The sequence below is a fragment of the Mixophyes fleayi genome, chromosome 6, assembly GCF_038048845.1.
Source record: "Mixophyes fleayi isolate aMixFle1 chromosome 6, aMixFle1.hap1, whole genome shotgun sequence".
Lineage (NCBI taxonomy): Eukaryota > Metazoa > Chordata > Amphibia > Anura > Limnodynastidae > Mixophyes > Mixophyes fleayi.
The window spans coordinates 53,982,804-54,009,703 of record NC_134407.1 but is presented as its reverse complement, the minus strand read 5'-3'; the positions used below and the strand labels follow the sequence as shown (position 1 = coordinate 54,009,703).

At 37.7% G+C, this 26,900-nt stretch overlaps 1 protein-coding gene across 2 annotated transcripts in view; it reads left to right on the top strand.

Annotated features, from left to right (window-relative positions):
• Positions 1–26,668, top strand: part of NUDT13 (nudix hydrolase 13) — a 33,294-nt gene extending 6,626 nt beyond the window's left edge. The window contains exons 3-12 of one of the 2 annotated variants that reach the window (XM_075216569.1): positions 2,129–2,259; positions 3,831–3,941; positions 11,326–11,465; positions 13,988–14,095; positions 17,379–17,485; positions 20,224–20,349; positions 21,665–21,776; positions 24,286–24,434; positions 25,570–25,820; positions 25,957–26,668. In XM_075216569.1, the coding sequence (XP_075072670.1) occupies positions 3,865–3,941; positions 11,326–11,465; positions 13,988–14,095; positions 17,379–17,485; positions 20,224–20,349; positions 21,665–21,776; positions 24,286–24,434; positions 25,570–25,770 (1,020 nt within the window). In that variant the 5' untranslated portion in view covers positions 2,129–2,259; positions 3,831–3,864 and the 3' untranslated portion in view covers positions 25,771–25,820; positions 25,957–26,668. The remainder of the gene's footprint in view (positions 1–2,128; positions 2,260–3,830; positions 3,942–11,325; positions 11,466–13,987; positions 14,096–17,378; positions 17,486–20,223; positions 20,350–21,664; positions 21,777–24,285; positions 24,435–25,569; positions 25,821–25,956) is intronic. The other variant, XM_075216571.1, reaches the window with a different exon arrangement.
• The last annotated feature ends 232 nt before the right edge of the window (positions 26,669–26,900 follow it).

Here is a 26,900-nt window from a genome sequence, read left to right as displayed (position 1 = left end):
CTTCAAAGACCTGCATGAAAATGTCTTCCATGCTGAAAATCGTGTGACCTACCGATTAGACTCAAAATGTAATCCGTTTCCGGCTGTCTGAGGTTTGGACCCAGCTTCCCAGCACCACTGCTCTGCCCGCTACCCAGCAGCTCTGGCCAGTGTAATATGCCAGGGGGGATCAATCTACAGCAACCCTGATGCATAGTAAGCGGTCAGGGGTACCAGCCCAGGTACATCAGCAAGGGGGTACCCTAGCAGTGACAGTTACCCAGAAGGAACCCGGTACTGGGTGCAGATCAGGAGTCCAGTGGTGGCAGCATTTGTAAGCCCCTCCTACTGCGGTTAGAGGGTGCATTTGGGATAACGAAAGGGAACGGTGGCAAAGTAAGCCCAGCCAGTTCCCAGCAACAACAAATAGGGTGGCATAGGCGGTCAATCCTGTCACATTTGGCATTGAGTGGTTGGAGTCCGTCTGTAAGTCCCCCTGATGAACTCTTGTGGAGATGAAACGTGCTGGCACACTATGAGGGCCTTCTAAAAACATTCAAATTGCAGATAAGCCTGTTCTATATTATTTGACATACGTGTTTTATTTACTGCGATTATTAAAGTGCTTAAAAAGTTTTATACTATCTGCAATCCTTTTCTCTTTTATGTTTGGAGTATTCAAATGGTATTGAATGGCACTGGAGTGATCTCTCTTTTGAAGTGGAGATCTGCAGGCCCAAAGCCTTAATTTCTTGATTATTTGATACACACCTTAATAATCCTGTGCACAGTGGTGATCTAAGAGAAACGTATTAACCTATCTGTGTTCCTTTTTCTTTGTAGTTGATTTATTCTTGCTGACTTCAATAGTGGAGGTGTACGATAAAACTTTACCTTATAAACATTGCCAGAATACGCCCTTTTCTTACTCAACATACTACTAAAACTCATCCATTCTCTCAACATCTCCTGTCTTGACTGTTGCAACCTCTTGCTATCTGCCATTCCTGACATCCACTCTTTAATCCAGCCTAAATGCTGCTGCAAGACTGATCTTCCTCTCTCACAGCTCCTCATCTGCTGCACCACTTTGTAAATGCCTACACTGGCTCCCTGTGTCCTCCAGAATCAAATTTAAATTACTTACCTTTACCTACAAAGCCCTCAACAACAACAACACCCCTGCATACATCTCAAATCTCATATCAAAATACTCTTCCTTCCGAACTCTTAGATCTACCTCTGACCTGTGCCTTGTCTCGTCTCTGATAACCACCTCTCACTTCCACCTACAAGACTTCTCCTGCGCTGCATCCCACTCATGGAATTCCCTACCACGCTCAATCAGTCTTTCCCACAGCCTTCAAATCTTTAGATTCTCTTTGGAAACCCATCTCTTTTTTAGAGGTGACCTTATCCTCGTTAATACTATTCACACTAACGCACTCTCACAACCATCCCAATCTCCACTCTGAGCCACACTCGTTCCTTTTGTTTCAGCTGTGCCCTCTTCCCCTTAGAATGTAAGCTCTCTAATGAGCAGGGTCCCCCATACCCTTTGCTTTCATGTCTCCATTCATTTTGTCTGCCTTGTCTGTTCTTGTTTTACACATGTCCTGTTTTATGTATGTCCTTGTCTTCCCTAATGTATGGTGCTGCGGAGCACTGTGGCATCTTACAAATCTACGATAATAATAAGGACTGTGGTGCAGATTTTTCAAGTGCAGGGTGAAGCTCCATTACATGCATAATTTTTATATTACATTTGTTTAATAAGTAGGGGTCTTAGGGGCCCCTTACTATTATACTTGGACCACTGGAGTGAGAAAGTTACCATTCCAGGGTCCCCAATTCTTCTGCCTTAATATCCTGATACACAGCTTAAATGTGCTGGGAATAGTTCATTACTTTTCCCCGTGGGTGTGGTAGTCTTTTGGAGGGATGCTATTGTTTGGGTCACCCCTCTACCGATACCCATAGAGGCTTCAGCCCTGCACTAACCACGTTGGTGCTGGTTCACACTATGTCAGGCCTGTCTAGGTTGACTCCTAGTTCACAGGCCTGCTTGGAATACTTATGTTAATGAAGTTTTAGAATTGCATTGGTATGTGATTACAGATGCAAATAACAAAACTGTTTGTTTGTGCAGGTGGACAGAGGCTGTAATAGCAGAATTGTTGTTTGCACATCCCACCAAGAAAACCTGCATCTGTGTTATCTTGTACTTAAAGACTAGCAAGCAGTACATACACATGTTTGATTGTCAGACGTCGGTAATAGGTCAGTGTTTCATTCAGCATAAATAACCTTTCAAAATGATGACATGGAGATCAAATAATTGTTCCCTGCGTTTTCTTTATGTGTCTGCAGTTGTATTTGTTTGTCTATAAAATGCGTAGACAAGAAGATTTAAAGATTTACGTTTTTTTTATCTGTTCTGCTTCAGTAGCGATTACCTGGAAGTGGTTGCAGCAACAGAAAAAAATCCTATTGACTAATGGACAGCTTGCCCACAAGCATTTACTATAAAACTATGAAATCCAGCCATACCATTAGTAAAGTAAAAGGCCACAATACATTTTGTCAGTGTACTTATAATGTATTAATACCTTTAAAACGCAGAGTCTAACCTCTCAATCTGAAATGAACATTTTCGGTGAGTTAAACGGAGATGATGTCGCACAACTGCTTTAATCACTTAAAATATTGTTTTTAAACGCCCACCCTGACAGTGTTTTAAGCGTTCTTTCTCAGCTGTGCTGAACATGCTAGATTAGACATGGGCACTTCTAAAGCATAAAAGTACTAGTGTGACACTACCATTAAAGTGTGTAACAAAAATAAGCACATCTTTTAGTTTATTTTTCATGTATCAAGTATTTTAATTTTGGTAAATGAAATTCACATTGTTCCTTTGCTAGATGCGCTGTGTAAATTTCAAATGAATAAACAATATTTCATTGCTTATCAGCCTGGAATTCTAAGTAAGAGAACAATAAAAAAAAAGTGTCTCAATTCTTTGCATCTAGTGAAGATGAAGGCTCTTTGTTGATAAAATAAAATGTGAGAATATTGGGAGTTTGTCCTATGACACTGATATGTTTCAAAATAAATAGTAGTGGGCTGATAAAGGGGGGAGATGTTATTTTTTTTATTCATGGAAAGATGTTCTTGGCTTGGTACAAATAAGAATTATGCTGACATTGGCTTCTTAAAGGGAGGTATTGTCCTGACCTTTACTGGGATTGGGCACTTCCAGATGGGAACAGCTGCTTTCATTTGTGTATGAACTATTTTCTAAATCAATTTCTACATGTCTGGCAAGTAATGCATTTGCCTAAACTGTCCTAATTATGATTTTCACTGGTCCTGAAACCTCCATGTATCTCACATAGTTTCTTAAGGATAAAATTGTGCTTTTCCTGACTTAATGGATTTTGAGTCTATGGAACTTTCAGACAGAAGATGTGGTTGGAACTAGTATAACTTGTCCATCATTCATAAAGCTTTCCCTCTCCAAAGGAACTCTCTATCTGTCTTCTTTACCTTCCTTGTTAGAATTATCTCCCAGTAACTGAAACCGCTCCGCGCCTGTAAATGTCTTTCCCTAGTTCCAAGCTACTTCTGTTGGAACTTATCATGATTATTCATAACAAAAATGCCTTGGGAGTTGAGAAGAGGAAACTATGTAATCAGGAAAAACAACATGCAGATAGGTGCATCCCCAACATTCTTTACAATCACTTTACATGTAATCAGTACAACAATTTGCACAAATATTAATGGATTTATTTTAAATATTATATTTAATGGAATTGTAGTTTTTTACTGTATCTGTATTCTTGTTTTAGGTATCTTTCCAGTTGTAGTAATTTGGTGCAGAAGATGTTTAGTGCTGCTGTGAGGCTTCCTTCCAGGTCTTTTTATATCAGGCTGTGCTCATCCTATGTTAAGCAAACACGGTAAGTCAGCTTGCATGGTGTTTATACGCACTGATTTCTTAAGAATTCCTTTTGGAACTCTAATAAATAAGTTGCCCTTTATTTTCTCAGGGCCTAAGACTCGTTTTATATATCTAGGTTGTTTTTGGATGAGCCATATATGAGCATTTTGTGTGGCAAATAGAATATGTAATATACACAGTAAATATCAATTATAGGAAAGGAAATGATCTCCCTCCAACTTAAAGGAACAGTCAATTAGTTTAAGCTTATGCACTCATTGGCTACGTTATTAGATACACCTGCTCGTTAATGCAAATATGTAATCGGCTAATCATGTGGCAGCAACTTGGTGCATAAAAAAAGTATGCAGACATGGTCAAGAGGATCAGTTGTTGTTAACCAAACACCAGAATTGGCAAGAAATGTGATTTAAGTGACTTTGACTGTTAGTGCACGAGGGAGTGGTTTAAGTATCTCAGAAATTGCTGTTTTCCTGTCATTTTCATGCACAACAGTCTTTACAGAGAATGGTGCACAAACCAAAAAACATTCAGTGAGCGGCAGTTCGGTGAGTGTAAACGCCTTGTTAATGAGGGAGGTTGGAGGAGAATGACTAGACTGGTTCACGCTGACGGGAAGGTGACAAATAATCATGGGATACAACAGTGTTACGCAGCAGAGCATCTCTGAACGCACAACACATTTAACCTCGAAGTGGATGGGCTACAGCAGCAGCAGACCACGTCTAGTTCCATTCCTGCCAGCTAAGAACAGAAAACAGGCTACGGTGGGCACAGGCTCACCAAAACTGTACAGATGAAGATTGGGAAAATGTCACCTTTTCACACTAATCTTGATTTCTGCTGCCACATCCATATTGTAGGGTCAGAATTTGGCGTAAATGGCACGGATCCATCCTACCCTGTGGTAATTGTGCAGGCTGGTGATGTAAGGGTGGGGAATGCTTTCTTAGAACACACTAGGCCCTTTAATATCAATTGAGCATTGTTTAAATGCCACAGCCTATGCGAGTATTATTGCTGACCATGTGCATCACTTTATGGTACACAGTCTTCCCATGTTCTAATGGCTACTTCCATCAGGATAACGCTCCATGTCACAAAGCACACTTCATGTCAAGCTGGTTCCACGAACATAGCAATAAGTATAGTGTACTCCAATAGGCTCCACAGTCATCACATCTCAATCCAATAGAGCACAATTGGGATATGGCAAATGTGTGATGCTAATGATGATGTCAACATGGAACAGAATCTCTTCCAGCACCTTATTGAATCCATGTCATGAAGAAACACAGCCTGTTTTGTGGGTAAAGGGCCTAATAAAGAGACCACTAAGTGTTTAGGATGTGAGATTTGTTATATAAATCATTTTCCTAGTTGGTCTTTTTTAATAATAAAAAAAATAAAAATAAATAGAGAGTGAAAAAAAGCCACTCCAGCAATTAAAGAGTTATTTTTTTTGGAGGGGAGGGGGGTAATCCATCACCCTTTCCTCCTTCCCTCTCCATTCTCCGGTTCCTCTTCTTGCAGCTAAGGCATCAGACATAAATGTACAAAAACTGAAAATAATCCACCCTTCCCCCATAAAGATATGTGATTCTTTTTTTTTTTCTTTTACAAGGTCATAAAGGTTTAAGTTCAATTGAGCAAAAGGGAAATGCACAAAACACAGATGCTCTGCTTAAAAATGTGCCTACACATCAGAGGGAAGAGAACCATCTAAATAAAAGAGTGTTAAAGGGTTTTATTTTAAACCTCCCCTACTATCTAAAGTAATGACATTTTCATTCACCACTAACTCCTCTCTATAGAGTTCAGGGCGGAGACACTAACCACAGAGCCGCAGACGAGGGATTCTCCTTTCCTGAAACTGCCCCACCCCCCTCCCCCCCTGGGGCCGGCCAGCCCTGTGCTGAATTGCTCTGGCACCTCTGGTGCAGTGGGAGGCATTTTAATAGTTTAAGTAAAAATAGATTAAATGATATTGTAGAACTACAAGTCTCATCAAGCCCTGGATAGATTGCTTGGGCAGGCAGGCCCTTGTAAAACTACAAGCCCAAGCATGCCCATGACTGCCAGGGTATGCTGGAGCGTGTGTAACTCCATAGAGTGTAGTTCCAGAACAGTATCTAATAGAAAATATTTTAATTACAATAGAAACCCTACCAAATATATCATTTATAGTGCGGATAATATCCGTCTTTCTGCAGTGACCTTTTCCTCAGCACGGTCACACTGCTGTCCTCTATGATAGCAATGTCCGTGCACATTGATCAATCAAGGAATGTAGAAGCTGATACGTGCCATATTTTGCGTAAAATCGCATCGCGCATGCCCAGAACCGGACCATACACTAGTGAATGCAACAGCATCCAATTCTTCTTCAACACAAAGAACCCTTACTACAACTTACAATATCAGGGCGTAACGGGGATGAGAACGGGCGTATGCATGTAGTCACTGTACAGTAACGGCGTGCCAATCTCTGGCGCACAGAGTAGGATCCGAATCAAGCTTTGGACATCTGTATGGTACATGTTCTTCTGTGGTATCACTTGCACCAGCTACAGGTCTGGTGTAAGTGCCAATTACTAGTGATGACTGCTGTGTATGCCGTAAGCTAGAACATGTGTTTGCAATCAGGAGTAACTGTAACAATGCATGTTATGTACAGTAGACATTCATAACACCCTGATAAATGTATGCTATGTAAAGAAAAACAAGACTTTATTATCAACAGGTTACATTAATTTAATTTTGTTTTTCTGTGCGTTCATTACATACGTTTTGCGTTCCTTGATGAATGAGGCCCTGAATGTATGTCACCTTGAGAATGAGCATTCTCAATTCAGCTCTTCTGTCAAAATCTCTATCAATCAAATATTCAATCAATGTCTTTATTCATCCAGTCAAACACCACTGAGCAAACTTGTTTATAAGAAGGACCTGCGTTACACAAGTTACGTAACAATACATTTATATACATTCAAAAAGACAGTACATGCTAAAGTCCCCCACTGCAACTAGACCTGCTGTGGACAGGAAAAATAAAAGTACACTTGGGTTCATCTACATGAGATCAGGTTAAGACACAGAGTTCAGGAATTCTGACAGAATTAGACATTTCTGAAATACTAGAGGAAACAGATATGCTTAGCAGTTTAACATGAACAATAATGGTTCCATATATTTTTTAGAATTGTGTCATGGTTTATGTATCTTTAAGTAAATTATGCCACTGTTTTATCCATAAGGGAACACCCATTCACCATTTAATACTCAGGAATTTCACAGTGCATCTTGTTCTGGGCAAGATCATATGATGCTTTTTCCAGCAGTGAAATAACGTGGCTTAGAAATCTGGTGAAATTCAGCTATTTTTGACAAATTATCTGGTATTTTAAAACATAATTACAGTGTGTATGGGAGTGGCAGAAAATTACAATATGTAAATGACAACATCATTTCCTTTTCTCCTGTAAACTGAGCTTCGTGTGCAGCAACAGGCTGTGCAGTGCTCATTTTCTTACATCAGCATAAAATACGCACCACAACTAGTGTTATACTGGGGGGGGATATACAGACATGTCCTCCTTTGTACCTTCATCCCAACATAACTTAGAGCAGTGTTGAATAATGTGCTCACTGAAAAATAACACCTTACATTAAGGTATCACTGGCTAGTATTCTTTGCATTCAATAAGACTGATGCATGAGCTGTGTACTGCTGCTTGTCAGATAGATCATGCCATAGCATGAGAACGTGTCAATCTCTGTCTCATATAATAGAACTGGTAGATGTCAGTGCATTTAAGTGCAAAGAACGTAAGTGGTGGTATAAAGATATACAGATAAATATTACTCATAAATTCACTTAAACTGCACACTAGTTCATAGATGGGTATTATTTCTCAGCAAATGATTGCTAAAGTACAAATATCTGAGCAGAGTTTGAGATATAGGACGTTACTGAGTGAAGGACTTGTGCCTTCCCTGCTGCTCTACTTTAGTTTTATAGCCTTTGATTGGAAAGCACAGCGGAAATGAATCCAGGAATTAAGTGGTTGGATGCAGTGTTTTCTGGCAGGCGCTGTGGAGAGGTTATTTTGGGTACTTTCAGCTTCCTGTATAGTTTTCTTACAAGATGTACTATGTTGGTGCTATCTATATTATAAAGTATAATAGTGGGAAAACTCTAACAAACATCAGAGGGATAAGAAACAAGGTTCTCTTCAACTAATGTTATTGTTTCAAATCTGTTTTTCTTTTGCTGCATTGGATTGTGGATAGTATTGCTTTATAAATAATTGCAAACATGGGCAATATGTAAATCCGATGGGATATGCCTTGGCTGCGTTGATATGGATAAAAAATTGAAGCCCATTAGGAGTTTTTTATGTTAGAATATAAGCAATGCTTCTCAATTCTAGAAGATGCAGTTTTTTTCTGGTGCGGTTACACAGTTTTCATTGTTGTAAAATACAGCAACTGTTATATCAGGATTGTTATATCAGTCAGGTATTCACAAGAATCCCTGTAAACTGTATTTATTTGATAGAACTTTAGGATAAATGGTTTTGTAGTGAAGGCCTACAAAGTGCTCTGATTATAATAGGATAAGAATAATAAATACCAGTATCATACATCCTAACATTCCAATTTTTCTAAATCAAGACACAGTGAAAGGGGAGTGTGGCCACCTTCCTATGGGTGTGGGCATGGCCATGACCACAGGGGTGTCTCTAGTGACTCTCCGTCACTAGGCCACTACCTGCCCTCCTCCCTTCACCTGAAAACACCCTTACACTGCCATGTGCACCAATGCCAGGTCCATGCGACACTTGTTCACCACTGTGAGTGGATCAAGCCTTCCAACCTGTTCACAAATGACTGTTGGGAAGACAGAACAGTCACCCGTCTGTCTCCCATAGATCTGGGCAGCTGGGAAGTATACAATATGACATATTCCTATATTAATGCTGTTTACAAATCAAATACTTAGATGCATGTTTATATAAGTGAGAGTGAAACATTCTAAAAATAGAGCACATTTCTATAAATGATTGAAATCTTTCCAGCTGATTTAAAATGTTATAGGTTTAGGATTTGCAAAAAATAATCCACCCTTCATTTATAAAATGATCTTGTTTCTATTCTCAAACCATTTGTTTAATAATGTGACAGATGTACACAAAAGCAATACACCTTAGAGCATTATTGTGATCTGATGTCGTATAGAAAACAATTTTGGTAATTCTCTCACTGAAAAAAATAAGTAAAGTATTTCAAAATGTTTTACAAGAAAAAATGATCATATAAGTTTCACTCATACCCCAGAAGAATGTTTTGTATTGTGTGTGCACCTTTATCACATAAGACAATATATTGTTTATCTGATACATACAATTGGGGCTATTTATTGAAGTAGTTAGCACACGGGTAGGAAATGGATTAAAATTAGAATAATCCTAAGAAAAAATAATTGTGTACTAAGCACCGTTAGCAAGGTATATCTCAGGGGAGTAACGGTGGCAACTATCTCCTTAATCCATAGGTCATCTTCTGTCTACGTTCTTAAATATGTCCCATAGGGATTATGTAGGGAAATAAAGGATCAGCCTATCAGAGCGGATTGCATCCCATTGGCTGTTCACGTATGGAACCCTCAAGGCCAATTAATTTGTGGAACACCTCAAAAAGAACCATTGTTTTGTTATGCATTTTTATTTTTAATTCCAATGGACTACTTGGGGATTGATAGTAATAACCAGCACAGGTTATAGGTGCTCTCTATTTATTTTAGGGGACGAGGAACCATCTGTTTAAAAAAAAAAAAAAAAAAAGATTTGTTTATTTATTTACATTTCTTATACATCAATAAAGATAGAACAGTAACTATCATCAAGTTGCTGACGATGTCTGCTGTATGTTTACTCGGCCGCATCAGGATATGCTCAGAATAAATTTTGATGAGGCAGTCTTTTGAGTTGCACGAATTCTGAAGAAAGAAGAGTACTATGGATTTTAGATTTAAATCATTCACCCTAAGTAATTGTATGGAACTACATGTTCCAGTAAACCCTGGCTGCCAGGGCATACTGGTGCTTGTGGTTCCACTATACTACTTAATATATTTTTCACATTCTACTATTACCCTGGCCCCCACTGCCCAATGTGTGACAGGATGAATACTAGTTTTATTTAGCACGAGACTAGTTATTCCTGGGGATGTCAGCCCTGTTCTGACCTGGCTACTGCTGGTTCTGCATTATAACGGGCAGACCCCATGCTGTGGGTGTGTCATACTGTGAGAGCCCAATCTGACATTTCCTGGTGCTAGTTGCCACTTTTACAGGAGAACACCACGCTTCTTGTCCCCTGGCTTTAGCGGTAACCAGAATATAGCACTGGTGCTGACTATTTATTTCAGGGGATGAGGAGAAGGGAACACCAGTTTAAAAAAAAAAAAAAAAAAGAGTATTTATTTATACATCAGTGACTGTCATCAAGTTGATGATGACTGCTGTATCTTTACTTTGGTCACATCAATGCTCAGAGCGAGTCTTTCTGTGGCCCCATATATACACAGTATTTTGAGTTGCACAAATCTTAAGATGTGTACAATTCAAAATATACATGTTAAGCTGCAATTTTGCTACCGTATATTCAAGCTTACATCAGGGTTGCAAAATCGCGCACTACTATAATTCAGGTCCACAACACCTCTCAAGTTACCTGTTTTTTTCTATAGACTAAATGACTCAAGCTTAACACAATATATATATATATATACACAAGTTAACCCGTGCATGATACTCATGCATTCTAGTCAAATCAAGCTACTTAAGGTGTTAAAAAGGTTCTTGTCATGCATTTGGGCCATAGCCCAGGCCTCAACCACCAACCACTCCCCACTGTCACCCCCGGCAACCACCAACCACTCCCAACTGTAACTTCTCCTTCAAGAAATATATATATATTTTTTTTAAATCTTTATAAACACTTTTAACAATTAACAAATTAAATTAACAAATTAAAAACATCTTAGTATACCAAATTTCAGCCCTTTCTGAATTTTTTTTTCCACACACACTAAGAATTTAGTAGGTCAGTGTATAACTCCGCCCAGCAGGTGGCGCTGCAGCTTGGTTTTATTTTTTCCACACACACACAGACAGACTAACACACGCCACTAGACATTTATATTATAGATATATATAAAATCTTATAGCCTATGTCTAAGATAGCATTGACAGAAAAAAAACCCGTAAATGATTACAAATCATAACATCAATTATAATAACTGAGAGAGCCACACTTCATTGACCAAATAAAATTTAAGTGTAAGTTTAATATATAATTGTTATGTTTATTCTCAGCTTTCTGTTTGAATTGAAGGAAAATGATGATGCTTGTCGCCAAGCTCTGCAATCAGGATCTTTTTATCTATTTCACAAGCTTTCACCGCTTGTTCGGAAATCCAGCAGCTGCTACTATTCACCAGCAATTAACCACACAGGTAAGTTACATCTCAGTGATATCAAACAATATACTGTCCTCAAAAATGTACATTATATGATACTTCCATGTGATGCCTGGCATTTCAAATAATTTCAAAGGGACACTTAATTGCTTAATGTAACTAATATTTCCAAACTTTACATTTGGTGGTTGTGAATGACAGCAACCGTTTTGTCCCTCGCCCATGTTCTGTACAAGCAACATTTAAAATTGAATCATGGGTACAATGCAGTAGCATTGAAGTATAGATGAGTAGTATATGTACGCCTGACAGAAGCGTAGGATATACATGTAAGCCTACGTGTATGTTCTCAATGCCAAAGTGGCATTATCCAACTTGTACAGAATCTAATAATGTAATGTACACGTGTTAATACTGTACATTGTTATGTTGTGTAGAAATAGGGTTATATACAGATAAACCGGAGAATAATGTCTTAGTGATAAAACTTAAAGCCACATTCACTGTATATATATATATATATATGTGTGTGTGTGTGTGTGTGTGTACACATACATACACACACTCACACATAATATGTAAATGTATATATATATATATATATATATATATATAAGCACACAAATATATATATATATATATATATATATATATATATATATATATTTGTGTGCTTATATATATATATATATATATATATATATATATATATATATATATACATTTACATATTATGTGTGAGTGTGTGTATGTATGTGTACACACACACACATATATATATATATATATATATATATATATATATATATATATATACATATACACCTCCACCTCCACATCTGTTGTTAAGCCCATTGAAAATATAGTGGAAATCATCTTTACAGCAGTCTATATGGAAATGATAATTAAGAGTAATGTTAATAGACAGCTGCTAATTAAATAAATATTGCTGTGATGCTAATGAATGAAGTACTAACAGCTGGCAGTCAATGTGCAAACAACCAATCAGAAGCTACTAGACAGAACTATTGGTAGTCATTATAATTGCGTATATTTACACCAGCCCTCAAGTACTTGCACAAATTGGTGCTCTATGTGGACAGCTTTTATCACTAGCATATTCAGTATGAAAATGCGTATCTTACTTAAAAAAAGACGTACATCCAACTCTAAATGAGCCCCATAGTTATTGATCGTATACAACAGGGAACAACAAGGTGCACACATTTCAGGGTAAGTTGCTGGCAAAAGTATTTTTCATGATTTTTGTCTTGTTTTCCCCATTATAAAGAATGTATAAATAATTACTTATTTCAATGTGTTCCCAAATATAACAAAACATATGTATGTCCCAGAAACTGAAAATGGGTCTGGTCATAGTAGTGTTTAAACCACCTCTGGGGCAAAATGCATCAAGCTGCGAAAATTTTTCCCTCCCAACACACCGGGTTTGCCTGCCAGAAAAATCGTCAACATTGCAGTATAATACATTTTGTCTCTGGTCTTAAAGGGTTAAAGGACAAATAACATTTTCATACATAAGTAAAAATTCAGCTCCAAGTAAAATGTTTTAGTGTTTTTATACAGTATTTATTGCCTCACAAACTGCAACATACATGTTCCACAAGCAAGAGGGCAATGACTAAAAAGCTGATGAGTCAAAATATTGACATAAAAAAGCAGGTCGTGGAATTATTTGCATTCACTTTATTCATTGTTTCTTTAATGTTATTCTATGTTTAAATCTTATTCATGTTGCCTAGGAGACTGCAACTGTTTTAGCTTTAAGTAACAAAATGCTTTTGTTCTGTGAATAGCCAAGTTTCTTTGAGGAGCCGGTCTTTTTATCCACATTATGATTGTAGTTACTATATGAATTCTTTGAATTAAACATCTGTACTGACCCTGTCTTCTCCCTCTCCTTCAGGCAGAATTGCTCACACACTGTTATACAGAATACAGATAAGAAAATATAATAAAAAGTGCTCTACAATAGAGGGGGGAGATCTTTGACTAAATCAATTTCTACATAATAAATGAGAAAACAATGATATAAAAATAATTGCTTTTTAAAAGTACCCTAATCCATTAATGGAATCATATATTTCCAGTGAAGAAATCCAGTGTAAAATGAAAGTGCTTTTAAAGACCATTAATTTTAATATCTTAATATTTTTTTGCTTATCTCATTTAAAGAGTACTATAGCAACTACTGAGTTGTGATCCCCCTGCTCGCTGTTCCCTGACATTATATTATTAAATATTTAACTTGTTTAGAAAAATCCTGCAGAATATCAATGCAATCATTTTAACTCTTTCCTTTGTGGGTTGCACAGATTAGTGGGCACATTGCACTGGTGTGCTCTAATATTTCAGTAAGGGGCCCATGTTATGCTGTAATATTTGTGAATTGAATTAAACATACTGCTAAAGCACACATCTGGGCGGTGAACAACCTTGTTAAACAATAAGAAATGCTGTAAAGCTCTTCTATAAGAAAACATTGTATCAGAACAAGCAATTTAAAAATTCATTACTGTTACATTGCTGGAGTATAGACTTACTGAAAATCCTCAGTAATTACGGAGAGGACAAGTTAAACTTGGAAGACTCGGTGTTGGTTGGCTGCTCGAATTCGTGCATCGCAGAGTTTGCCTTGGATCTTGGTAAGTGTACTATATATATATATATATATATATATATATATATATATATATATATATTTGTATCTGATGCAGTGTTATGAAAAAATTAATATTGATAATGAAAAGATCAACCACTGACATGTGATGTTTGTAGCACACATATACATTACAAGTTAACCCGTGCATGATACTCATGCATTCTAGTCAAATCAAGCTACTTAAGGTGTAAAAAGGGTTCTTGTCATGCATTTGGGCTTAGCCCAGGCCTCCTCAGGGGAAGAGCGTTACTTCCCGACGCAAGCGCCCTTTTTTAACGTGGTTTTGTCCACATGTCACCACCTCATAATTTTTCTCCATCACCTCATCCTTCATCTTCATCGCCACATCCTTCATCAAGCTACTTAAGGTGTTAAAAACTCCCCACTGTCACCCCCGGCAACCACCAACCACTCCCAACTGTCACTTCTCCTTCAAGAAATATATAGGTCAGTGTATAACTCTGCCCAGCAGGTGGTGCTGCAGCTTGGTTTTTTTTTTTTTCCCACACACGCCACTAGGCATTTATATAGTAGATAATACAAACTTGCTCATTTGCCCTATTGCACATTATTGGCTCCCTCATTGGTTTAGCTTATTTTGTTTTTCTTAAAAAAATGTTTACCTCAAATTTATAGTATAGGTATAAATTCATCTGTGTTTTTCATGGACATGCCTTGCTCTGTTAGTGAGGACAAGTTTGAAATCAAGTATAGAAACATTTACTCCTTGATGTACTAATGTGTTGTGGTACACACATAAGACGAAGCATCCTTGCTGTTTGACGCCTCCTTTAGCAGTGGTGTGGGCTACGTTTCACTCCTAGGGGTATATTTTGAAAAGTCGAGATATTGCCTATAGCAACCAATCAAATTATAGTTGTCGTTTTGTAGAATGTACTAAATAAATGATAGTAGTAAAAATCAGGACATTTAGCGCATACAGGTACTCATAAGTAACATACAATATCAAACATGTCCATAGTACAAGTCCACTCTTATAAATTGTGGAGGATAACTTGTTCCATAACGCAAATATCGTCCTTCAAAGTGTTATACACCTTCCCATCACCTCCGTAGTAAAAGTGGATTCCTACCAGAATTCTTGATTATATGGGCATATAAGGTATCAGAAGGACTCCTCTCGATATCAGGGCTTCCAGAGTTACTCCCACCTCAATATTGTCCTCTCCAACCGCGACATCCACATCCAATGATAATAATAAAAGGAAAGTAGACAGAATCTAGCGTGATACCGTTTTAAAAACTTCAAACCTCTAATAAAATTCCAAATACAATAAAATGGAGTGTGATTGCTCCTACCAGAAATCAAGTTCTTAGCGCATGTACAGAAATCAGATGTTAATAGTCCCGGGAAGATCTTTCCGTTTTAATGCCTTCAAACAGATAAATGATATAGCGCTCACCACACTCCCAATCACCAGTCTTATCACCCCAGCGCGTTTCGACCGTCTGTCGGTCTTTGTCAAGGAGATAAGACTGGTTCCAAATCCCCAGCTATTTATACTGGATATAGCCAATCCGCGGTGATATTATTAAAAATTCCATAAAAATAACATCCCAATATGAACGCTTCAATATAACCCATAGGGACCATACAGAAAGTAAACATATACTCAAAATCGTCTATATAAATATAATGCAGATAATTCCACGATCGCTCAACCGGAAGTGACATATCGCCACAGGGCAAAGAAGGAAGTAATATGCATCAGGCATAGCATGCTGTGGAACGCAAGGTCAATAAAACTACCGGATATGACATATCGCTAATGGATAGACAGTACATACCGCGGTGAAGTTAAACATGTCAATAAATACTTTCACAGTATAATAAAATCAATTGAACAATCCTCTGACTCTCTTATAGCACATAATATCCCAGAACAGCATCTTCAAAGGAAACATTTTATTTCAAAATCCTTGTTGAGCCCATAGGGGATGAGGCTATTAAGCTGGAATATCCACCTCATCTCCATCTGGGACAACAAGATATCTGTATTTTTATGTCTCCAGGTAGGTTGAATTGAATCTAAACCTAGAAAATAAGTAATATCAGTTTCTTTACAAGAATTGTGTGTTTTGAAATGGGCTGATACCGAATGGGTTTCTAAACCTTTCTTGGTATTATAAAGGTGTTCACTCATTCTCTCTCCCATTCCCTCTCATGCCTACCGCTCGGAGGAAAAAGTACATTGAGAATTAAGCTGTAGATAGAGGAGATCGTGCCCCTACCCAAGGGTGAGGAGAGACATAGAGATTCAAAGGGAGACCTAAGAGGGGGGAGAGGAGCCCCCCCGAGGAGAGAACTGGAAATACTCATAGAATTTAGGATGGAGACTTGATATTTAGAGCGTAGACCATCCCAGGAGATAAAGTCCCCCTGAAATAATAGGTCTCCGACAAATCGAACTCCTGCGGTGACTCAAGGACCATAGAAGGCAGAGGAGAGCCCAGGAGGAAAGGCAGGGTTACCCCAAAGAGGTAGGACAGTAAGAGAGGACACCGGTATCTTGAGATGGGGTCGGCAGGTCTCCCATATTGCAGCTGAGAATAATAGGGTATGGCATTGAGAGGTGAGGGGAGATCTAGTCTGTTTTGAGAGACCACATATACAGGACAAAATTGGAAAATTAAGATAAGCGGATTCAATGTCAACCCACGACAGTGCTAAACAATCTTTTTTAAGGCTTATCTTACAAATGTTTTCCCATTGCTGGAGATGTGCCTTTCATTGCCTTCTTATGGTGGTGTTAATATCTGTGAGTTGTTTTGTTTTTTTAACAGGTGAGCAAAGCATAAAAAAGGAGTAACTTTGCACCTTTGAAAACCATGTTGCATTGGAGGGAGAGGTACATTTAAAATGTGGGGACAGATTTATACTTGGTGTAGGGCATGTCCTAGATCGACTTTAAATTTCAGTGTACAAATAAAGCTATGAAGTATTTTTATGCTACATGAAACAGCAGCCAGTATTTTCTTATGTGCAAAATAATAAACTAATTTGCACCCCTTGCATTGTAACATGGTTTTTCCAGGAACAAACTAACTCCTTTGTTTTCCTTTGCTCTCCTTAATGACTCGGGCCCTAAATGTTCACCTAGACAACTATAGTGACAGCTTGACCACAAAAGACATAGACTATGTGGATAACTTTATACATCTGAAATTATTTTTTAAATGAAAGTTGGTACATAAGATGTAATGCATTGATAATACTTTATTTTTATTTCCTATTTTTTTCCTAGGAACTTTGGAACAATCTAATTTGGAGAAAGAATTTTCAGGAAAATTTACTGATCTACCCAAGGCTGTTGTCAAAATAGATGGGAAAGATGGAGCTGTGTTATCCCGGGTATTAACACTTCGATGCATGCTACCTTTATTTATAAAACACTGTATTCGCTATGTGTATGTCAGGACTCCTACTCTCAATGTTATATAATCATATACTCACATAATATATATATCAAGATGATAAAACAATTACACAGTTTTAAAAGAAAATCACTAAAGATGTAGGTTTTATACAAATTAAAGGGAATCTTGTTTGTTTTGTAATTTGGGAGTCTAAATTGCTTGTAGAAAGAAGTATGTGGTTGTATAAACCAGTGTAGAATATTTACAGATCTTTTATATAGTTGGCCTGAGCTGTCCATGATTTGCTATGTTGAATGTTATATAGAAGAAGCAATATATGTTTAGAATCCACACACAGCCGGTTCAGTTGTGTTATCATTCCAGAATGGTTTTGGGTATATAAATTTAACTCCTCCAGACAATATGATGTTTCTAAGAGGGCAGTCTGGTGGCAGCAGTGAAGCCATGAACTGTGTCATTCAGTTGCTGACCATGATGTGATCTTTGCACACAGACTTCAATGAATGGCATTATCTGTGGTCTTCTCTAGACCCTGTGCTGTCGGGATTCGCTAGTGTATAGATTCTTGGCCAGTATACAAATTGCCCCTGAAATAGTAAGGTAAAATACACCACAATACATATATATACAGTATGTATATATATGTGTGTATATATATATATATATATATATATATATATATAAAACAGAAGAATTGAAGGAAAGACAAGGAACATGAAACAAGAGAATGTTGAATAAAAGTGTTTTTTAAAAAGGGGAGGGAGGTGTTTTTGATGTTTTCATTAATAGCAGAAGCTTTTTTTTGTTTACTTTGATTTTGCGCTTTTATGTAATGGGCAAGGGCTAGTTATAGTGTGGTCATTCTGGCCTTTCTGACCCCATCCTCGTTACACAGGGAGTGAGGCATATAAGTAAAGTCTCTCCCCTTCTCATTGGTGCTTGCTGTGTTTAACAGAAAAGGGGACACTTTTTCTTTAATCTGTCTGGCACTCTTCAAAAAGCAGCTACTGCCACGCTGACTTGCACTGAAGTTGGTTAATATAAATAAGGGAGATGGCACATGGTGGATCTCCTGAAATCATGATCGTTAGTCCAGTATGATTATGAAAGTAGTAGGAAGGGCCAAATAGCCTTCATTAGCTGCAGTGGAATCTTTACTGTTTGTCAAATGATGAACTAGATATTTATATATGTTATGCTGTCTGTGAAGGAAACCAGTTCTGTGGAATTTTAGTACTTAAGGAAGTTCGCTCCAGTCACACAGTAATCTAGACAAATATCTATTTGACAATTTGAAGATACCAGTCCACTTTTTCATTCGTTTGGCGAGTTTCTTTCTCTATGGTGTCTTACTCCACCACATTTGTAGTATTTGTCTATAATTTGAGTCCCTCTCATTGTATAATTTGTGTGTTACACCACTGAATGAAGTCATTTTAAAACTTATTTGGTTATTTACGGTCTAGCAGAATCATTCTCTAGGTTAGCATATCTTTATGATTTCTATGCAAGTCCCAACGAAGGGGACAGTTACGTGCCTCTAGGGGGGTTATACCAGTGTCTTAAATGTGTCATTCTTTACTTCGGTATAGAGGCTTGCTGTAACAGAAACACAGGACTGCCGGGAGCAGATATTTTTTTAATAGCTTATAGAAGGGAGTAGCTGGCCTAGCTTTGTCTTGCCCAGACTTGTTACAGTGTAGTTGCTGCCTTTTTGACTATAATGACCATGATGTGGTTTGACAGTGATCATCCATAATGTAAAGTATATTGCCAACGGCTGTCAAAAAAAGTTATTCCATTTAAAAAAAAAAAAGTACTATGCAAAATGTTTCAAAGTGTTTGCATCAGACATCTGCTTTCAGTGGAGCAGTGAATGACTTAAATGTAACGTGCAGTGTTCTTAGACTACCCCTGTTAGAAAAGGGTTTGGTCCTTTCTATAAGTTTGTGGGAATAAGGACAAGAGTAAAATCCGTCATGCTGTCATTGGCAAATATAAAAGGATCTACCTTTAATATAAATATTAAAGGCAGACAACTTATAGGTTTGCAAACCAATACATAGGCAACCTCTGGCCATAAGGTAATACTAGTACCCAACTCCAGCAGTCATTGTAACTATAGTGGCTTTTTAAACTCTACGTCAATAGTGCTATTTACATATCAGAGAACAGAACTTATTGAAAAGTTACCTCAATGACTCAGAAAAGGTACCACGCTCATGTGGGGACCCATGATCACATGCTGAAACCCCAGGGAGTAAATGTATTAACTGCCGATGTTTTTCAACTCTCTGCTATTCGGCGAGTTTGCAGTGAAAATTTAAAGCTACAGTGGCTTTAAAGGCATTGTTTCGCCTTTAAAGCCATTGCCACTTTAAATTTTCACTGCAAACTCGCCGAATAGCAGAGAGTTGAAAAACATCGGCAGTTAATACATTTATCCCCCAGATCTCCCAGAAGAACATATTCTCAAAAGCAGCACATGGGGGAAGAATGATTGCACAATAAACAAAAGCACCTCTTAAATTCACTGGATAAATAATAAAAAAAACAACCTTTAAATTCAGAATTTCTATTTCCCAACAGCTCCTTAACTAGTTGTAAGTGCAGAAATATTTTCCTTAATACACCGCAGTAACAAAAGGCAGTCTGAAAAAAGAACTTGCATTAATCTACTGATTGTTTACCTAAAGCGTTTCTTTTAAATAGGCGCAAGCCCTTCTGCGCTGGCATCAGACCAACCAGTACTGCAGCAATTCGGGACAGCTCACCCAGAAAAACCTGTCTGGGAGCAAGCGAGTGTGCCGTTCTAATGGAATGATCTACTACCCACAGGTTAGTTAGAGGAACTGGAACGCCAAAAATGTTATAAGATTAATTGTGCCTAGGACAGGAAAATATAAATGCTAGGAATATTTTGATGCTACTCTTCTGGACAGACTACGAGCAAATGTAGGAACTTGCCACCTCTGTTCACAAGATATCTCACCGTTGTAAAGTTGGGTCATATACAAATAATACATATTTTATCCAGTTATACCTTATTTCTCTATTTGTATGTAATTATTGCATATGTTTAAACAATGCTTCTGCATACTTTTAGATGATCTATGCCTTGTAATAAATATTGTTTTGTTTTATGGTGGAAAGTAGATAATGGTGGGGTTATCCTGAAAGGAGCAAATACAGAGAAAAATCCCCCAGCACACTGCTGTTAACCAGTAAGAGAGCTGCTATTTCTACTTGTACATAGAAATGCAGAATTCTCAGTTACACACATTTTCAAATGCATGATAAGCCACCCGCCATGTCACGGTGCTTGTGCTGATATGGTGGTCCTAACTCTAAACAGTGAAAGTCCCTATTTTTGGGTCATACATTTGTTTTTAAATTGAGAGCTAACTTGCCAAGAGGCACCCCAAGAGCCTCCAAATGGTTAGCTACTGATACCTAATGATGATGATGATGCCTCTCAAACAAACAATACAGAAAGGAAAGTTGCTCAATCAATTTACAGGTTAGCAGCAGGTACTTGAAAGGGTGGGGTTATCTGAAAGGAGCAAATACAGAGTTAACCAGTAAGAGCGCTGCTATTTCTGCTTGTACATAAAAATGCAGAATTCTTAGTTATGTATGACACTTCATTTGGGGTCTTTGCTCTAATAACACCGGTGATTACAATGCCTGGGACAAAACATCACTCAGACATGCAACATATTTGCAGAATAATAACATTTAGTTTGTGAACCGACTCCTATAAGATTTCTGGAACTGGCACCATTTGTAAAGCAGTTCACTAGTGAACCTCTCACCCAGCAGTTGGATTGAACTATACTTTCAGCACTTGGTGACTAGAGATTATCTGACTTTCCTGCATTTGGCTGCTGTCCCACAAGCCACAGTGCAGGACACTGATAGCATCGTGGTCTGTTCTTTACATTGTTTGTTGAATGTTTGCAATATAAAGATTTATAAAGAGATATTTGAACAATTGAAATATGAAATAAAGTGCTGTTTTCTTAGCAGTAAAGCATACCTTGTCTGTATATTATCTTTTCATATATCTGGTTTGTGTGTGAGTTATAGGCAATAGGTCCACTTTAATAAACAGCTCTTTCTGATCCTAACCATATATTTTGTAATGCACTAGATGACGCCGGTGGTTATCACACTCGTGTCTAGTAGAAACCGTTGTTTGTTGGCCCACCAGGAGAGCTTCCCGGCTGGCATGTACACAGCACTAGCAGGTTTCTGTGAAATTGGTAAGGATTTGTTATATTTTGGACAAATTGCTTGGGTGATTATAAGACCAGGGAAATCATGACTTTAGTTATGCAGCAGATCATATATATTAATTTTGTAAAAGTCTGTTTTATTACTGAGGATACATAGATTAATTGACTTGGGAGAGAAAGCAGCAATCATTTGGGAAACTGTGGTCAAGTCCAATAACATTTATTGTATCAAAAACGCTTATAAGGACAGACAAGAATAAAATTCTTAACACTCACATAAGACACACTACAGCTGGCTGACGATTTATAAACTCTTATCATCATCGGCAACATTTATATAGCTTTCTCAATGCTATTGTACATAAAACAGACTACCTTTTGGGTCTTCATAACAAGGTATTTTATTAAAGATATAACTTAAAGGTAATGGAAACCTCTATTTATGGTGATTAGCAAGTGAGCTGAGCAGCAGCTGGGCGTTCCTGGATAAAGAGGGCAGCCCAGGAGTGGATGTGAGCTTCAGCCTGGGATACCCTCTTCGCCCAATTACCTCAAGCAGCTGACAGCCAATATTGATAATTAGTGTGATGTGGCCCAACCTATCAGTCTACTTTAATTGCTTCTTGCTTGTGACTTTGTCTGGAAACCAGCATTGCACTAAATCTTGCACCTCATAATCCATCAGTTTTATGTTTACTAGATATATTCTAACTTACTGCAGGTTTTACACTCTCTACACAAGATTTTGTCAATCAACTCTTACAAGGACATTTAATAAGGCTGTGTAAAGAGCAGCCTGTGGCTATTTTGCTTGTTGGGGGATCTCCTAAAAAGACTTTTGGCTTATGCTGCGTTGGGCGTACCCCTGGTGTATTCACGTACTTGTGAACTGAGGCAGACCCGCACAGAGATGCCAATATGCCAGTCACTAGCAGTATCACTTACAGGCACCTGAGGGCTGGCGCAAATACACAGTAATAATGATGATAATGGTCCCCAGCACTAGCTGGCTACTTCAATTGGCTGTTTGCGAATTCACCTCTGAAGTGGTCACTGCTCACTTCATTGGTCATTGTTGTATTTTAGGTTACATTTCTTGCCACTTGCATTCATATGTGAGAAGGAAGATTATACCTGGTGTATTATAGGTTTGTTTTTATTTTATTGAAATCAAACCTAATAGCGAATACGTTTTTCCAATTCAAAACAAATGTTAAAAAACTTTTCTTGTGCTTATGACCTGGTTGGGTGTAACTGATGTACACCTGACACAGACTTGGGCCAAGTAATTTTATGTGCAATTTTTGAGCTTTGGGTTTGTTTTTTTTTAAAGAATATGCATCGAACTCAGCATCGGCCCCTTTGTGGATGTGATAATTTTAGCATTTTTACAAAAATGTCACAAATAGCGATGCAATAACCATTACCGCTGAAAATGTCATAGTAAACACCTCAAGTAAGTGGAAGCGTTATTCAGTAGTAGGATACAAGTGCTGAAGATTCTGTCAAATTTATGCAGCTGCTTAACACGTTGTTACTGAAATGTGCTAGCTGTCCAGAGCAAATCTAAATTTTTTTTCACATAGCTTTTCCCATTGTCTTATTAATCCTGTTTTATAAGCCTGTTAATGTCTCTACATGGTCTTCAATATACTGTGTGTTAGAGACAAACTGTAAAATCCAGGCTTTACACAATGCGTAAGCAACATACAAATTCCTGGACGTTCAATAGAATGACAGGACTGTTTCTAATATGAAATATACATGGAAAAGAATATTCTGTTAACAACAGTTATACATGGATTTTCGCTTTTCGGACTTTTGTCTGTACATTATTTAGAATGTCTGCATTTTACACTTTACCTTTAACATGTAAATGTTTTGTCCAAGTTACCATAAATGCAATAGAAACAATTTTTGCAAATGCAACAGCTCACATGACACGAGCACACATGTGATACAATCTTATCTAGACAACTCATTGGGCTGCTACTGTATTTAAGCAGTCTAATTGAAAACAAAAAAATCATCTTACTGATTTCTATAAAATGTCACTCAATTTCTTTTGATTCTTGGCTAGGTATAGAAACCAAGGTTGACCTTCGTAATGAATTCACCAAAAATCTTTAGTCACCTCCTACTACTAGATGGGTGATATTAGGATACTTATATATTTGGGAACAAAATCAGAAATGTACATAATAACAAGGGAAGTGGGGGGGGAGACATCAGGGGGAGGGTACTTCAAGTCACTTTAAACAAGTACTTCAGACAATAGCAAACATTATTAATCAAAAACTAGTAGTGTTGTTTTGCTTTTGGTTTCATATACTTTTGACGTCTAAGATATTTATGCTATTGACACACTAATGCTGAATGCTCCATCCAATGTTGAAATGGCGCGAAGTGAAGCAAACGCTTGACAAACTGCAGAGGTGGGAATTTCCCTGCGTATCACAGAATGCCAGTTTGTTTTCCTACTCACATACTTATAATCTTGTAAAAATCATTGATTTCTAACTTCCTTACATTAAAGGTGAGACCGTGGAGGAGGCAGTGCGGAGGGAGGTAGCAGAAGAAGTTGGGTTGGTAGTCGATGCCCTCAGATATTCCGGATCGCAGCACTGGCCATTTCCTAACAGCTCGCTAATGGTGGCATGTCAGGCCACAGTCAAGGCTGAAGAGGTGAGCACTACCTGCAACACAGAGATTGGTTTAGGATATGTGGTTAAAGTGGACCTGCCTCCTAAACAGTGTTTTTTGTCTCCATGTAGTAACGAGTTCATGGTGTGTAGGGACATTGTTTACTTTTTAGGAATAATGTTATAAAAATTAAACTTGCAGCTGTTTTTTTTCCCTTTGTACCTCTGTTTCTCTCAGAGCCCCAGGTGAACAATGGAGGAGGGGACCAAGAGGACCTATCATGAGCCTCCACGTTATCCCTCTCACACGCCCCCTCTGCTGCTGTTTAAAGACCCTGATATGGGGATGGGTCACATTAACAGTTATTTTATAGAAATGGATTTAACTTTTTTATTTAAAAATTTTTTTATTTATTTTTTTATAAATGCCTGTACGCAAAGCAGCAGCTATTATCTCCATAGAACTTCTCCCTTTGTCTGAATGTGTTCGTTTTTCCTTGGCCTGGACAACATTATCCATCTGTGTTCTCAGTAGTCCATAGTTTTTGCAAACACTATTTTCATTTGTACTGTCTCCTACAGGTTTGGTACTGTGGGTCCTTTTATGTTTAAGAAAAGATGATTTCCATCTAGCATAACCACAGCTCTATAGTCTAATTATCATGTTTCATCACTTGGTGATTTTTACAAAGCATCTAGCAGTAATTTCTTAATAAAATACTTTTATAAAGGGAAAACTCCACTTTACATAAAGTGAAAAGCAAAATGGTGTGAGTTGATACTGATCTGCACAAAATCCGAAATGGTTTATTTGCAAATTTGACCACACTTTGGTATTGCATAACCTCAAGTTTTGGAGATATTTATATACTGTATTTATATTTAAATGTAAAGAAGAACAAATTAACACTTTCTATCTGCTTCAATGAGTTTGCCCATTCATTTAACTGAGTTTTAAACCTGGATGTAATATTTGTTTATTGGCATGTATTCATAAGTTACCATTATGTTGAATTACCAGTATAATGTAATATTCCTCTGGGGATAAAAATAACCTTTAAACTGTTAAGAGTGATCATTTTACTATACAGAACACAATGTAGTACAACCTCTATGCCTCTGACTTGTGTTGAAGGTTTGTAAATTTCCCTAAGTGCTGACCATTGTCTCCTATGCAGCTCGTTATCAACAGAGCAGAGATAGAAGATGCCAGGTGGTTCAGCTTGGAAGAGGTGATTGAAGCTCTACAAGTGAAAATGATGCCATCTAATCTACCAGATGGCACTCTGCCGATTTGGGTACCTCCAAAGTTTGCGATAGCTCATCAGCTTATACAGGAATGGGTACAAGAGCAGAAGGCATTGTTGAAAGGAAGTTAATACTCAGGATAATCCCACACTCCACTTTTTCTATTTAGACTATCAAGTGCCTGGTTTTAAAAAGACAATATCCACCGCACCAGGCAATCACTCACCCTATATGTTGTATATTATATATAATTAAATTATAACATTCCAGCAGTTGCTTGGGTGGTGCTCCCCTACCATGCATAGCTCATCAAGTGCCTGGTTTGTAACAGTATTTCCTTGTCAGAATATCATACATAGACTTAATATGTATGATGTCATAAATGTGCAATTTATACATTTGGCCACAGATGTGCACACACACATCCACATCCATTGTTTGGCTAATCAAACAGGACAGGTTTCAGGACAGGTAGAGAGGTTTCACTCAGGACTCCCAGTTTAAATCCTTCAATTTAATTTTGCCATTGGAAATATGTTTTTATAATACCATATTAATTAAACTTCATTTTACCCATAAGGACCAGAGCTACGCTGTAGGTATCTCAAGGCAAGGCGCCCCCACTGAGTGGGCTTATCTATAAAGCCTAGAACAGTTAGTACCTAGAGGTACAAGCCATGTATGCCGAATGGTAATTTTGGCAATGCTTGTAACTTTTTTATCTGTAATGTAACTTTTTTAAATAACCGTTTACTAGACCACTATGACTTTAGGAACATGTTGGCCACATAAGCTGGTAATACCTCAATAATCTTGAATTTCGGAGCATTGACTCAAAGCTCCTTCCTCAGAGACAACGTATTTCTCTTTTATATAAAATAAAGATGGATGTATTTTATTACTCCTAGATTAATATGCAGGATTGTGTTACCACATGCATAATTTATGTCTTGTGGATATTGTGGAAATAAATGTAATTTGCTATTGCTATGCAATAAAATGAGTGAAAACAGTATTGCAACAACAAAAGCCTTTTTTTTGTCTTTTAATTTTCCTAAAAATCCAATAAGTCCTGTAGGGAGATATATATCGAAGGCATAGTAGAGCTGGAGATGTGCATTAATAATGTAACATATTATGTGGTTCTGCTTTGGGAGGTAAGATTTTTTCTGATAAGAGTACAAGTGTGTCACGGTCACAAACAGGAGTACAGCTAGGAGTCACGCATATGGTGAAAACACTCTGTTTATTTGCAGAAAGG